The sequence below is a fragment of the Phaethon lepturus genome, unplaced genomic scaffold, assembly GCF_000687285.1.
Source record: "Phaethon lepturus isolate BGI_N335 unplaced genomic scaffold, ASM68728v1 scaffold39940, whole genome shotgun sequence".
NCBI lineage: Eukaryota > Metazoa > Chordata > Aves > Phaethontiformes > Phaethontidae > Phaethon > Phaethon lepturus.
The window spans coordinates 415-15,226 of record NW_010514769.1 but is presented as its reverse complement, the minus strand read 5'-3'; the positions used below and the strand labels follow the sequence as shown (position 1 = coordinate 15,226).

Here is a 14,812-nt window from a genome sequence, read left to right as displayed (position 1 = left end):
GACTGGCAGCTTGAGGGGCTGCAGCTTGATTGTGTGTGTGTGGAAAAAACCCCTCTGAGAGCCTGAAATGGGGGAAAATCCATCCTAGGTGATGACCTGAGTCCCCGGTGTAGCTGAGCACTTGTGGATCTGGAGTGGAGTTGGGCAAAATCCTCACTGGCCGCATCTTTCAGGAGCATAGTTGCGACGAGGTTGCAAAACACAGCTCGTAATTTGCTTCCCTCTCCCCCCGCCAGGCCTGTGCTTGGAGCCCCCGACGCCGAGGTGGAAGAAACCACGACTGCGGAGGCCAAAATTGGGGTGAAATCGGGAAGGTTTGTGCCCTGCGGTGTCAGTGTTTACCCCCGTTATGAATAACAGTGGGGGGAAGGTTGGATCCTGCTGTGTGAGGATCCCTCCGGGCTTCTCCAAGCAGGAGGGGATGGGGGGTCTGGTGGGGGTTTATTTTGTTTGCCAAACTGTTGCTTGGGGAAATCCAAATTGGTTTGGATCCTGTTTTTCAATCCCAGCCCGAATTTCTGCCCTCTCACTCTATCTACACCGAGCTCGGGCCGAGCCCGGGGGCCCAAAAAAAAAAAAAAAAGCCTTTTAAAGGTTATTTCTAACTTTTTTGGGGGTGCTGAGTTCCCGCCGACCCACTTCAGGGTGTTGCGACCAGTTCCGCTGGCTTCCCCTGGTTTTTAGAAATGAGGAAGCCGACGGAGCAGCCGCCTCTTTCAGATTCTGCTCTCCTCCCGAGGAGGGAATTGGGGGAAATCTGCCAAGGTTTGGTTTCGGGATCTTTCCGCGCCTGCGGGCGGAAGCTGAAGTAATGCCATCACGTGCTTCGCCTTGAGAGGATCTGGAGAGGCGCTTTCCTGAAGAGGGAAGACCCCTACCCCAGCACTAAATTCCTGGAAAAAGGGGCTTCTTTTGGTACTTCTCATTTTTTGTACCCCAGCCAAACGCCACCCCGCACCCAAAGCAGCGGCTTTTTGGGGCGAGACCTGCTTGTTTCACCTCTCCACTTGCTCCCCTGGGCGTGGTGGGGAGGCAGCTCTCGTGACGAGGCCGTGGGGAGTGGAGCATGATGCTTGAAAAGGCTTTTGATGCTTCCAAAGTCTTGAGGTTTACTCCGCAGGTTGGTTTCCTTCGCCGTATCGCGGCGCGACGGCTGATCCCGCCCCTCAGTGGGAAATCAAGCCGCTGGGTCCTTCTCCCCACGCCATGTTCGGTGTCGATATGGCACAGCAAAGCTGTTTGCGGGGGGGGCAAAGCGGCACAACTTCGGCATGGCTCTCTTGCAGCCCTGGGTTTGTTTCAAAGGCAAAAAGCCTGGCGCGGCGAGCTTGCTGTGAGTTTGCTGTGAGTCCACTAAGCCGAGGGAGCGAGGGCATGTGAGAGTCCCGGCCCTGAGCGAGAGCTCCCTGTGGTGTTTATCTCTGCCGGAGGAAGTCGAGCTGCGGCAGTGAGATCTCCTTGACCTTTGTCAGAAAAAAAAAAAGGAAGAGAAGACGGGGAATAAGTGCCGGATTTTGCCAGGAGAGACCGGGGAAAAGAGCTTGGGGGGGTGTGAACGATGCCGGCGCTGCAGAGTGGGGAGGACACCCAGGGCTGTGGCTTTCCCGGTCTCACCGATGGATTGCTTCCCTCCCGCTCCAGGTGATAACAGCCCCCCGTGCTGTGTTCGGAGATTGGCACCGAGTTATGCTTCATCTGACGGCGAGGTGCGTAGCCCCAGCGTCGGGGCGGAGGGTGCCCAGTTACCCAACTGGGAGAGACTGGTGGCAGGGCGCTCCGCGCGTTGCTGAATGCTTGTTTTTATTTATTCCTCCATTTCCTCCCAGCCGGGGCGTCGTCGGGGGCCGTTGCCATGTCTCTGTGCCAATGCGCAGTGAAGCACAGCGAGTCAGATGCCGAAGGCTGCTGCTTCTCGGCGAGCAGCGGCTTGAAGGTTTGCCTGCACTGGAGCGGCGAGGAGGAGCGGGAGCGGTGCCAGACCTATGCCCAGGGCACGCTCAGCGCCGAGGAGATCTGCATCGACCTCGCGCGGAGGATCGGTGAGCGCCGGGGAACTCCGTCTGTCTTCTGAGATCAGGATACCCAGCCGGGTTGTGTCCCAGGGCTGAGAAATTTCCAGTTTCCCAATCTCTGGGACCAGCTAAGCTGCTTTATCCAATAAATCTGAGCTCTCGTGTTGTTTTTAAGAAGCAGCTTCCCGGTAACTGGCTGTGAGCAATCCTTCTGTCGGAATTTGGGCATCCCCGCTTGCTCCGGAGTTCCTGAGAAGCGAGGTGGGATGGCTCTACCCCGAGGCTCAGGCCAACGGGTCTGTGAATTATTGGAGCGTGATGAGTTGAAAAGCAATTACTTCATCTCTGACTCACCAGCATCCCTGTTTAACGAGCGCTCTGCCTTCTCTCGCCGTGGATTTCTCCTGGCGGAGCCGCAAAAATTGTGCCGGGCACCTGCGCCTGGACTCTTGCTGGTCTGAGGGGCCATTTCACAGCTGTGTTGGTTTGAATTAAGGGCAGCTGATGGTTCTTGTAGCCCTGAGGAGAAGGTTTTAGCTCTTGCCTGGGGTTTAACCAGCAAATCACTCTTGATTCACGTTTCCCCTGGGTTTTGTTAACTTCCCTTCCCCTTGCTGCAGTCTAAGCAGCTCTGCACGGCGGTTTATTTGGAATAAAAACTGCTGAGGCTTCCCCGGCCAGCTGGCTTTCCCCGAGCGCACCAGAAGGATGGCAGACGCGCGGCATTCTTTTAAATGACGCTTCTAAAGGCTATCCTGCCTCTGACATTTGAGAGCGGGGATGAGGAGAACGTCTCGCTCCCTGGAGGTGGGGTGTCGGTAGCGTGGATGGGTTTGTGCTGCCAGTAAAATCAAGTGGTTGGGAAAAATGGGGTGAAAAAAGGGGTTTTTCTTTTTCTACTGACTGAATTTTTGCGGGCTCGACAGCGCCTCACAGGAATCGTGTTTTCTTCGCAGGCATCACGCCGCTGTGCTACAGCCTCTTTGCCCTCTATGACACCCAGAGCCGAGTCTGGCTCCCGCCCAACCACCTCTTCAAAATCGGCAAAGACACCAACCTCAACTTGCTTTTCCGCATGAGGTGAGGCCGGTTCCCTCCGCTCCATCCCCTGCTGCCCTGTTTTTTGGAGCCGAGCCCTGTGGAGCAGCTGAGCTCCTTTTGCTTGCGGAGCAGAGTTGCTCCAGGCTTTAATAGGGCTGTGCTGGAAATAACGCTGCTTGCTTTCCCCCCCGCCCCACCGGGTTACCTGTTTCCAGATTTGCCTGGAAAACGCGTGCGGAGGTTGGTGCGGGGTTGGGGGGCTGAGCAAACTCGGCAGTGCTGCTCTAAATCGGACTTGGAAGGATTAAACGAGGAACAGGGCGTGTTTAGAGCCTCTGTCTCTCCTTCAGCATGGAAAAATTCATTTCCCTGTTCCCGATATTCCTCTGCCTTTTGCCCTGCGTCTCCCTGGCCGATCCAGCCCACGCTCCCTGCTCTCAGCTCCGTCCCTGAGCGGGAAGGTGTCCCCTCTGAAGCGTTTTGAACACCCAGGTGTGTCTCTGGGTGAGCCCAGGGCTGTGGCATCGCCGGCTGGATCCCCGGGAGGGCGACGGCTGGTTTTGTAGACGTCTTTGTGAGATACTCGTGTTCCCTGGGGATGACAGGGACGGCGATCTTATTGTTTCCTCTTAAAACATTGCCGCTGGCAATTTTATTAGGAGACCTCTTTCGGGCTGGTTTTGTTGAGGTTTGGTTTGGTTTTTTTTTTTTCATGGTGAGTCACAGTGAAGGTAAAAGCGAGGGAGAAACGGAAAACCTGGCTTGGAGATTTATTAGCCTGGTTTATATGACTTGCAATACCTCCTCCTTCCTGGGGAACCGCGGCGTATAGAGCCGAGGCCTCCCTCCGCAGCCAGCCGTTGCGCCGAACACATCCTGTGCAGCAGAAAACGGTCTCCGAGGCGCCGCGCCGGCTCCCGTGCCTCACCAGGACGTTGTCCCATGCATGGCTCTGCCACGTTGTCCCAGGAAGAGTTGAAACGGTGGCCGTGGGAGCCACGCTTCCCGGTGTGCAAGGAGGAAGGCTTCGGGTCCTCGTGACCAGCACCTCCTCAGCCCTGCAGGAGCAGAGCGCTGTGATCCGTAGCTCTCCGACTGTGGATGAGTCACAGAGCTCTGACTTTCTGGGCCAGAAAGTTTTGACTCTGGTTTCGATGCGGGTGCCTCATCTGGCACGGGTGCCTGCAGCATGAGCACCGAAATAACCCCGGCGCGTTAACCGCAGGTGGAGATGCGGCTTTGGGGGTTGAGCGGTGGGAACGGAAACTCGCTCTGCCTGCAGAGCTCCCTTTGTGCTGATGTTTTTTTAGATGTGGCATTTGGGGGAACGCTCCTCGCTCCAGCTGTGCTCTGGTTTTTTTTTTGGTGGTGGGGGGAGTGCCCGGAGGGGCTGCGAGCCCCCAAGCAGCAGGAAAGCTTGGCTGTGAAACGGCGTTGCGGGGAGCACCGCTGCTAAAGACACAGGTCGGGCTTAGTTGCAGCCAGAGTTAATTAGAGTCCCTTTAATGAAGCTCTGCTGATGGGCATGTGTTGTGTGTGCTGTACTGCACAGCTGGTCATAAAATGTAGTGGAAAAAGCCTGAAGGAACCAGTTTTGGTGGCAGAAGGAGGTTGCTTCCCCTTTGCCTCCCGGTGTCAGAATCGTTGCCTCGTGCTCAGGTCACGCTATTTGAGGACGTGGCTGATTCTCGTGTCAGCAATAGGGTTTCAAGAAGTTTGGCTCTTGAAAAGGAAAACCAAAACAGCCCCAAAACCCACCGCTCTGAACCCAGAGTGTGACCCTGGCTGCGCTGGGGTGGGACGGACCTCTCTGCGGGTCCTTTCCCGTCCGCTTGAGACAGCCGGTGACAAAACCTCTGCAAAAACCTCTTTGGGAGCTGACTGCAGTCCCCCAGCAGCCCTGGGGAAGGGGAGGCAGCTGCACCCGGTGGAAGGAGCAGATTTACGGGTGAAATGACCCTCGTGCTTGAGCCTCCGGGGCAGCCTCTGGACCCGGGTTTAGCCTTAGAGGTCCTTTTCGGCTGCTGTCCGCTGCGAGAGAGCACAGGGACAGACCGCAGCCCTCCCGTGCCCACGGGCGAGCGCCGCGCTCCTCTCCTCCTCCAGGTACTACTTTCGGAATTGGCACGGGATGAACGACAAGGAGCCGGCGGTTTATCGCAACGTGCCTCGGCAGAGCGACTCCCCCGACGAGAAGCTGCAGGGGGGAGCCTTGCTCGACAAATCGTCCTTCGAATATCTCTTTGAGCAGGTAACAAACCGGGCTGACGGGCTGGAGGCTTGGTCGCACCTGGAGTTGTGGAAACATGGGTGATTTTCTCGATCCAGCCGGATTCGGCTCAGCCCTGTTGTCGGCATTTGTTTTGCCATCTGTGAGGCCTTTGTTTAGAGGACTAAACGCAGCTGTAGTTTTGCCCTCGCAAAGCTTTTTGTCCTACTTGAAGCCTCCCTGGGAGGCGGGGAGCCGCGCTGAGGGGGATCCCATTACACCTTTAAAATACAATAAATTAAAAAAAAAAAGCACTCTGGAAGTCAGTGCAGGGGTTCCCCCCACCCCCCGCTTTTATTTAACTTTTTCCCTTTAATAGGGAAAATTTGAATTCATCAATGACGTCGCATCTTTGAAAGACCTCCAGACCGAACAGGAGATCCAGAGGTTCAAGAACGAAAGCTTGGGCATGGCCGTGCTTCACCTCTCTCACATCGCCATCAAAAAAGGCATCTCCCTTGAGGAAGTGGCCAGAAAATACAGGTGTCTGCTTGGCTTCGCAGCCTCGGGGCTGGGGACTTTCCGCTCTGTGCTTGTCTGAAGGGTTTCTTCTGGTTTCTCACCCTCTTTCCTCTCTGGGAGTGAGTCTGGGGATGTTTTAGGTGATGGAGAGATTGTCTGTGGCTCCTCCGGCTGCGCTGTAGGCGCCTGCAAGGCCTTGCTGACCGGTTGTTCCTTCCCTCCACAGCTTCAAGGACTGCATCCCACGTTCCTTCTACCGCCAGATCCAGCAGAACAACTACCTGACCAAATTCCGCATGAAAAACATCTTCAAGAAGTTTGTGCAGCATTTCCAGCGGCACACGGTGAGCACCGGCAAGCTGACGGTGCAGGACATCATGTACAAATACCTGGCTACCTTGGAGCACCTCGCGCCTCGCTTTGGGAGCGAGCTCTTCCCCGTGCTCTCCTTGGAGACCTCCTCCGAGGGCGAGAAGGTGCAGCTGTACGTCAACGGGGGACATTCGCAGCCGGAGCACGGGCACGCGCTGCTCCCCAAGGACCGACCTGTCACCCACGAAGTCCTCGTCACCGGCACGAGCGGGATCCAGTGGCGGCCCGTGCCCATAGAGGTAGATCCGTGCTTGTACTCCCCACTGCCGGGTGGGAAGAGCCATTCCCATCCAAATCCCATCCCACGCCGGCTCCTTTTCCTTAGCTTGTGCTCCTGGGCTTTTGCTCAGGCTCTCTGGGCACCCCAAGTTTCTTTCCAGCTTATCACAGTTTGGCCAGTAGCCACCACAACCTAGTGGTGCCATTTCCCAGCGGCAGGAAGGGCTGGAACTGATGCCTTTGCATCTCCGCCTCTGCAGAGCGTCGAGAACTTCTCCCATCGTGGATATTTTGGGAGAAAGAGCAGAAACAAAGAGCTGGAGCCCAAGGGGCCGGCTCAGCCAGTGGAGCGGAGCGAACCGAAATGGGCCCATTTCTGCGATTTCCGGGAGATCACGCACATTGTCATCAAGGACTGTAGGGTCAGCATCAACCGGCAGGACAACAAGTGCCTGGTGAGTGGGACCGGTTCTCTCCCAGCTGCCCCGCTGGCCGTCTCGATGCCCGTGGGAGCCCGTAGTTGCGCTTCAGAGACTGGGAGGAGGCAGCGCCGGGAAGAACAAGGATCTTTTCCGGGGTTAATGGCAACAAGCAAGAGTTTTTTACGCTCTCCTCCTCGGGCTGGCGGAGGGCCAGGTGGAATTTGGGCTGCTCGCCCTCTAGCTCGATGGCTTCTCACGCTGGTTCCCTCTTTCCAGGAGGTGGTTCTCCCATCCTCCGAGAGCGCGCTCTCCTTGGTCTCGCTGGTGGATGGTTATTTCCGACTCACGGCTGACTCCAGCCACTACCTGTGTCACGAAGTGGCGCCGCCGCGACTCGTGATGAGCATCCTGAATGGCATCCACGGGCCCATGCAGTAAGTGGCTTCTTCCTGACGGAGGGCCTGGGGGTGTCGAGGAGGACGTGCCATGTCCTTGGGGATTATCCGAAACCATTCCCTTTTCTCCTGCTGTCAGGGAGGAGTTTGTTTTTGCCAAGCTGCGACGGGAGGAGCAGGAGGAAGGGCTCTACGTCATCCGCTGGAGCGTCCTCGATTTCAACAGGATGATTCTCTCTGTGGTGAAAAGGGGCCACCAGCAGGTAAGATGCAGTTCCCAGTGCAGCGTTCCCAGGAACAGTGAGCTCCAGGAGGTGCTCGTCTCGTTAGGAACGCGCTGGGCTGCGCCTGATCTGAGCTGCCGGCTTTCTGGGTGACGGGGAGCTGTGACACCTGCCCTGACACTGTCTTTCCCAGGCTCCTGGGGTGCAGGGACCCCTCAAGTACAGGCAATTCCGAATCCAGAAAAAAGGAAGCTCTTTTGTGCTGGAAGGGTGGGACCGGGAATTTTCCACTTTGCGGGAGCTCTTGGATGTGCTGAAGGGCTGCACGCTCAAGTCTGGCGATGAAAGCTTCACGGTGAAGAGATGCTGTCCACCCAAACCAGGAGGTATGAGGATGGACGATCTTCCCTCCATTGGACTCCAGGAGCAAGGGCCTCTGTTAGTTTCTGGGGCTTTAGCGTACGTCTGTCCCCTCCTCTTGCAGAGATCTCGGACCTGCTGATCACACGGAAGGTGAAGGATAGCACGAAGCAGATCCTTAACCTGACCCAGCTCAGCTTCCACCAGATCCGCAAGAACGAGATCACTCAGGTTGTGTGCTCTGCCTTCCCAGGCAGCGGGGTTTACGGCAGGCTGCGGGTAAATGTGTTGGCTGGAGGAAGCTGCTCTCCTGATCAGGGGGATGCTACCCCTGGGGCAAAGAGGAGAGAGACATGGGGCAGTTAGTGGGTTGGGTTTGGCGATTTATTGCTTCCCCCTCCAAGAAAAGGGGGAAAAGAGCTGAGCAGAGGCAGCGCGGTCCGGGCAGGAGGCAGTTTCTTCCCTGCCACGCGCAGCAGTGAGTGGAGGTGATGCGGAGGGAAGGGGAGAGAATCGTCCCGTGTGTGCAAGGCTGAAAATTACCCCCCACGCCCGCTGCCTGGGGGTCTGACACCCATGTGCCTTCTCCGTCTGCCTGCAGCGAGCCCACCTGGGGCAGGGCACCCGCACAAACATCTACGACGGGGTGCTCAACGTCTGCGGGACCGCTGGGGCCGACGATGAAGCCGAGTATTTCTCCACCGAGCAGAACAACAACAGCCGGGAGATGCACGTGGTCCTCAAAGTCCTGGACCCCAGCCACAGAGACATCGCCCTGGTGAGCCCACCCTGGGCTGGGGAAGGGGAGGTGGGACCGGGGGAGACGGTTCTGAGCCGTTCTCTCGGTGCTCTGAGAGTCCGGCCACCTTCGTGACACCCTCTCTCCTCTCCCCGCAGGCGTTTTTCGAGACGGCCAGCTTGATGAGCCAAGTGTCGCACGTCCACTTGGCTTTCGTGCACGGAGTCTGCGTGCGAGGCTCCGAGAGTAAGTACAGGGCTCTCCCCCACACTTTGCCGCAGCCAGCCTCGCCTTCGGTCGGTGCCTCTTCCCTGGCCGCTGCCAGCTCCGTGGCTGGGCCAAATGGCTCCTGTGCTGTGCCGAGTGCCGGGCTGAGGAAAATACCTCCATCTTTCCCAGATATCATGGTGGAGGAGTTTGTGGAACACGGACCTTTGGATGTGCTGCTGCGGAAGGAGAAAGGCCGGGTCACTGTCGGCTGGAAAATCACCGTGGCCAAGCAGTTGGCCAGTGCCTTGAGCTACCTGGTAAAGGGGCTGCGGCTTTCCCAGCGGGGAACCGTGCCGGAGATCACCTCCGAGCACCTTTAGCTCCAGCTGCGCCCCTGGGTCTTGCCAGCAGCGTGGCAGGGCGAATCTGTCACGTTTTCCTCTGCCCTCCAAGCAGACAGATTTTTTAGCATAAAGACCCATCCTGGCTCCCTCTTCCCTGGAGGTGAGCGGCTGGGGTGGCACATGTGAACTTCAAACGCCGCATCCCGGCTCCGTAGCTTCACTTGGGGGCTGCGCGAGCTGGAAGGAGCCGCCGCCGAGGACGCTGCCTTCCCCGCTCGCTGGGCTTCTGGCCAGCAGCTTGGGAAAGCTCGCTGGCTGCTTGTGAGGGCACGCGCCCCGGCGCTGGGTAATCCTCGTCCTTTTATTCCCCCCGGGTTCGGCTTTGTGCAAAGGGATAATGAGGCAGGGAGGTGACGCAGGTAATTAGAGCCAGGAGTCCTGCGCTTTTATTATCTGGTGTAGGCCGTAGACTTGACCTTGTTCTGAGGCATCTGTGGGAGCTTCTCCAAGATTTCCTCTCACCTTGTTTTCACAGGAGGACAAAAACCTGGTGCACGGCAACGTGTGCGCGAAAAACATCCTGCTGGCCAGGAAGGGGCTGGAAGATGGATCTGTGCCTTTCGTGAAGCTCAGCGACCCCGGAGTCAGCTTTACGGTGCTTTCTCGAGAAGGTATTCGCTCATCCTGCGCTTGAACTGAGCAGGGCTGGAGCTGGACTTGTTCTGAGCTGAAAATTGAGTGCTTTTTTTTTCCCCTCCTGCAGCCCAGGTAGCTAATAAATAGTGTGAGTTGTGCCTGAGCTGTTTTGGCAAGGTCTTGCCTGCCTTTCAGACCTTAATTTTTACGATATTTGGCATTTTGAACGTGTGGGCCCGCAAATTCTGTGACAGTGGCCGTTCTTGACTTTAAAGCTGCTGTGGGAGACAGTCCCACGGTGGCTCCCCAGTGGCTGGGATCCCGTGGGGAGCTTGTCCTCTCTCCGTTTTCATGGGCTCTTTGCAGCTGTATCCTCAGCAGCACCTCACTTTGCCTTCCCTCTCCCAAAGAGCGTGTGGACCGGATCCCCTGGATCGCCCCAGAATGCGTCCGGGATGTGGGGAACCTCAGCACGGCAGCTGACAAATGGAGCTTTGGCACCACGTTACTGGAAATCTGCTTCGACGCCGACGTCCCGCTCAAGGAGCGCACTCCTTCGGAGGTGACTTACCTTCCCCTCTCCCTCCGTCCCCATCTCCTCCGCTCCGGGATGGATCCAGCCCCGTTTGAGACCCGCTTTTCTGTTTTCTCGCAGAAAGAACGTTTCTACGAGAAAAAGCATCGCCTGCCCGAGCCGTCCTGCAAGGAGCTGGCCACCCTCATCTGCCAGTGCCTGAACTACACCCCCGTGGAGCGGCCGTCCTTCCGGACCATCCTGCGGGATCTCACCCAGCTCCAGCCGCACAGTGAGGCTCCGCGGCTGGGGCACCCTGGTTTCTTGGGGCAGGGGGGTTTTACGGTCCTGCTGTTCACCCCCCACCCAAATCGGTCGGGGCCTCGGCAGCGATGGGGTGAGGGTGGCTGTGGAGACCCTTTTGTTCTGGGTGGGGAGGGCAGGGAAGGGGAAAAAAAGGTTAAAAAAGGGCAAAAAGGTTAAAAAAAAAGCTGAAAAGGGGGAAAAATAAAAAAGGCAAAAAAAGGCAAAAATGGGAAAAGGAGAAAAATGGTCAAAAGCAGGGGAAGGAAAAGGCCAAAAAAAAGGGAAAGGCCAAAAAAGGGGGAAAAATGTAAAAAGGGGAAATGAAAAGGCACTCCTTGGGGCACAGGGGTTGGGAGAAAAATGTGCGAAGCGTCTCTGTGCGGGGGCGCCCTCCACTCTCCCCGCAACCCCCTTTGTTTCCAGACCTCGTAGACGTCACCTCGGTGAACCCCGACTTCCCGGTGTCGGACCCCACCGTCTTTCAGAAGCGTTACCTGAAAAAGATTCGGGAGCTGGGGGAGGTGAGTGACGTCTTGAGACCACGCCTGGAATTCTGCGTCCAGCTCCGGGGTCCTTGGCACGGGGGCGCCCTCCACTCTCCCCGCAACCCCCTTTGTTTCCAGACCTCGTAGACGTCACCTCGGTGAACCCCGACTTCCCGGTGTCGGACCCCACCGTCTTTCAGAAGCGTTACCTGAAAAAGATTCGGGAGCTGGGGGAGGTGAGTGACGTCTTGAGACCACGCCTGGAATTCTGCGTCCAGCTCCGGGGTCCTTGGCACGGGAAAGGCCCGGAGCGGCGGGAGCGGGGCCGGAGGTGGCCACGGGGAGGGTCCGAGGGCTGGAACCCCTCTGGGCAGCCTGGTGTGGGGGGAGATGTCCCTGCTGGGGACGAGATGAGCTGCGGAGGCCCCTTCCCGCCGGGGCCCCGCGATCTCGAAGGGCTGCGTGTCCGGAGAAGAGCAGCCAAGCTGGGGAAGGGTCTGGAGAATAAGAGAGGGGGCCGAGGGAACCGGGGGGGTTTAGTCTGGAGAAACTGAGGCCGAGGGGAGACCTCCTCGCTCTCTACAACTGCCTGACGGGAGGCTGTGAGGAGGTGGGGGCCGGGACCCTTCCCCAAGTGAAAGGGCGAGGGGAAACGGCCTCGAGTTGTGCCCAGGGAGGTTTAGATTGGCCGTTGGGGGAGAATTCCTTCACCCAAAGGGTTCTCCGGCATCGGGTCGGGCTGCGTGGGGAAGGGCTCAAGTCACCATCCCTGGAGGGATTTAAAAGGCGCGTAAACGTGGCGCTCAGGGCCGCGGTTTCGTGGTGGGCTTGGCAGGTTTAGGTCAGCGCTGGGCCTCGATGATTTTAAACGTCTTTTCCAACCTCAATGATTCCCCGATTCTAAATCCCCAAAGGAGCCGATAAGATAAATCCCCAACGGCCCACGGAGCTGATAGACATACCGAGGCGGCTTTGGGTGGGACGGGGAGTGCGGAGCGGCTCGGGGCTGCTCGGGAGGACGCTTCCCTTGTAGCGGGTTATCGTGGTGCGTCGCGCTGCTGCGCGATTCGTACGCTCCGGTCGCCTCTGGGTGAACCGGCCGTTTTCCGGACTGATTTCCAAAGAATCTGCGTTTGGACAAGGGTCAAAAGTCTTTATTAATCTGTTTTCACTGAGGATTTCCCCTCTGTCCAAGGAGTTTATTGGCTCCTGTGGAGCGCTTCCAGGGAGGCTGCTCCTGGCACGGGGAAGCTGGGAAGGCTTTTCCTGGCAGGATCTTAAATTCTGTGCCTGCTCCTTGCCAGGGTCACTTCGGCAAAGTGAGCCTGTATTGCTACGACCCCACGAACGACGGGACAGGGGAAATGGTGGCTGTCAAATCGCTCAAATCCGGCTGCAGCCAGCAGCTGCTGACCAGTTGGAAGAGGGAAATTGAGATCCTCAAGACGCTTTATCACGAAAACATCGTCAAGTACAAGGGTTGCTGCAGCGAGCAGGGTAAGGCGGCGCAGGGGGACACGCGCGGTGGCTTTGATGGCAGCCGTGGGGCGGTCGCTGCCTCTCCCCGGGTGAGTTTTTTCCCTCGGCGTCGTAGTTGAATGCCAGCAGCAGAGCCCAAGCTTGCGTCGTCCACCGCCCAGCACCGGTGCTGCCGCAGAGACGCTAAAATCCCAATTCCCCATGTTTTTTGGCAGCTGGTAGTGGGGAAATCCCCTTCCTGGCAGAGGGCTGGGGGGGATTGGGGTGTCCCTGGGTTGTTCCCCTCTCTCCATGAGGGTCACATGCTGCCTTCCTCCTCCTCCTCCTCCTCCAGGAGAGAAGATCGTGCAGCTGATCATGGAGTACGTGCCTCTCGGCAGCCTGCGAGACTACTTGCCCAAGCACAACGTCAGCCTAGCCCACATCCTGCTCTTCGCCCAGCAGATCTGCGAGGTAAAGCCTAAACCTTCCCTGCTTCTCCTGGGGGCTCTGACCCTGCCCGGAATGGCTCCGATCCCCCCGCAAATGGCTCTGACCCTGCCTGAAATGGCTCCGATCCCCCCACAAATGGCTCTGCCCCTGCCCGGAATGGCTCTAACAACCCCGAAGTGGCTCTGAAGGTGCCCAAAATGGCTCCAACACCCCCAAAATGGCTCTGACTCCCATCTTTTCCCCCTTCTCCAGGGCATGGCCTATCTGCACTCCCTCCACTACATCCACAGGGACCTCGCCGCCCGCAACGTGCTGCTGGAGAATGAAAACGTGGTGAAAATCGGGGATTTCGGTTTAGCGAAAGCCATCCCCGAGGGCCATGAGTATTACCGTGTCTGCGAGGACGGAGACAGCCCCGTCTTTTGGTGAGCGCGGCTCCCCTCACTGCGTGGGGTGGTTTGAGGCGAGCGAAGGATGATGCCAGGGTCGGGTACGGCGAGCAGAGGTGCGTGCCGAGCTCTGCCGGCGCTCACCGCCGACCTTAACCGCGCAGGTATGCCGTGGAGTGCCTCAAGGAGTGTAAGTTTTACTATGCCTCCGACGTCTGGTCCTTCGGGGTGACGCTTTACGAGCTCCTGACCCGCTGCGACTCTGGCCAGAGCCCTCCCGTGGTGAGTCCTGGGTCGGCGACCCCCGGCTTTACGCGGCGGACGCCCCGGGCTTCCCCGGGCGGTTGTTGGGGGAGCCAGTAATTGCGGCTGATTTAATTTTTTCCACCCTTTTTGCCTGCAGAAATTCATCGAGATGATCGGGGCGACGCAGGGGCAGATGACGGTGTTGCGGCTGATTGAGCTACTGGACAGGGGGAAGAGGCTGCCGAGTCCCAAGGATTGTCCTTGCGAGGTGAGGCTCCGTGTCCCGACAGCTGGCCGGCCGTCTGTCTGTCCCAACAGGCTGTGACAGGCCCTGGGGAAGGGGAAAAAGTGGGGAGGGGAAGGGCAAGAGTGGAGAAAAACAGGGAAGGGGAAAATGGGGGGAAGAGAAAGAAGAAAAATGGGGAGGCAAAATGGGGAAAAAGTGGGAAGGAAAAATGGGGGAGGGAAGAAGGAAAAATATGGGAGAGGAAGGGGAAGAGTGGGGAGGGAAGGAGAAAAGTGGGAAGGGAAAAATGGGGAAGGGGAAAAAAGTGGGAAGGGAGGAGAAAAGGGGGGAAGGAAAAAATGGGTAAAATGGGGGGAAGAGAAAGAAGAAAAATGGGGAGGCAAAATGGGGAAAAAGTGGGAAGGAAAAATGGGGGAGGGAAGAAGGAAAAATATGGGAGAGGAAGGGGAAGAGTGGGGAGGGAAGGAGAAAAGTGGGAAGGGAAAAATGGGGAAGGGGAAAAAAGTGGGAAGGGAGGAGAAAAGGGGGGAAGGAAAAAATGGGTAAGGAAGGGAGGAGAAAAGGGGGGAAGGAGAAAAGTGGGAAGGGAGGAGAAAAGGGGGGAAGGAGAAAAGTGGGAAGGGAGGAGAAAAGGGGGGAAGGACTTCGTATTGCTGCGGGGAAGAGGAAGGAAAGGTGACGTCGGGGGCCTGAACGCCGTGAGCAGAGTTCCGGGAGCGAGGAGCCCCCCGTTCTCCCCAGTGAAGTCCCGGTGGCTGCGCTGCCTCCGGCTGTATTTTTCCGGCTCCCATCCTTCTTTTTTTCCTTTCCCAGATCTACCGGCTGATGAAGAACTGCTGGGAAGCGGAGGCTTCCTTCCGCCCGGCCTTCCACAACCTCGTCCCCATCCTGAAGAACTTCCACGAGAAGTACAGGGCTCAGGCTCCCTCCGTCTTCAGCCTCTGCTGAGCCGGGACACTGCCGGGACGGCGGCGGGGGGCCGGGATGGACGCACCCACCTCCCCTCTCC

At 57.8% G+C, this 14,812-nt stretch overlaps 1 protein-coding gene across 1 annotated transcript; it reads left to right on the top strand.

Annotated features, from left to right (window-relative positions):
* The first annotated feature begins 1,852 nt into the window (after positions 1-1,852).
* Positions 1,853-14,751, top strand: TYK2 (tyrosine kinase 2). The gene is made up of 23 exons (XM_010293932.1): positions 1,853-2,039; positions 2,969-3,092; positions 5,160-5,304; positions 5,642-5,805; positions 6,011-6,403; positions 6,638-6,830; positions 7,074-7,231; positions 7,332-7,455; positions 7,625-7,802; positions 7,901-8,007; positions 8,378-8,554; positions 8,674-8,761; positions 8,915-9,042; positions 9,605-9,740; positions 10,116-10,267; positions 10,361-10,511; positions 10,949-11,046; positions 12,315-12,507; positions 12,824-12,942; positions 13,174-13,346; positions 13,475-13,592; positions 13,714-13,824; positions 14,617-14,751. Exons 1-23 carry the CDS (start codon positions 1,853-1,855, stop codon positions 14,749-14,751), a joined length of 3,552 nt encoding a protein of 1,183 aa, XP_010292234.1.
* Positions 14,752-14,812: the final 61 nt, after the last annotated feature.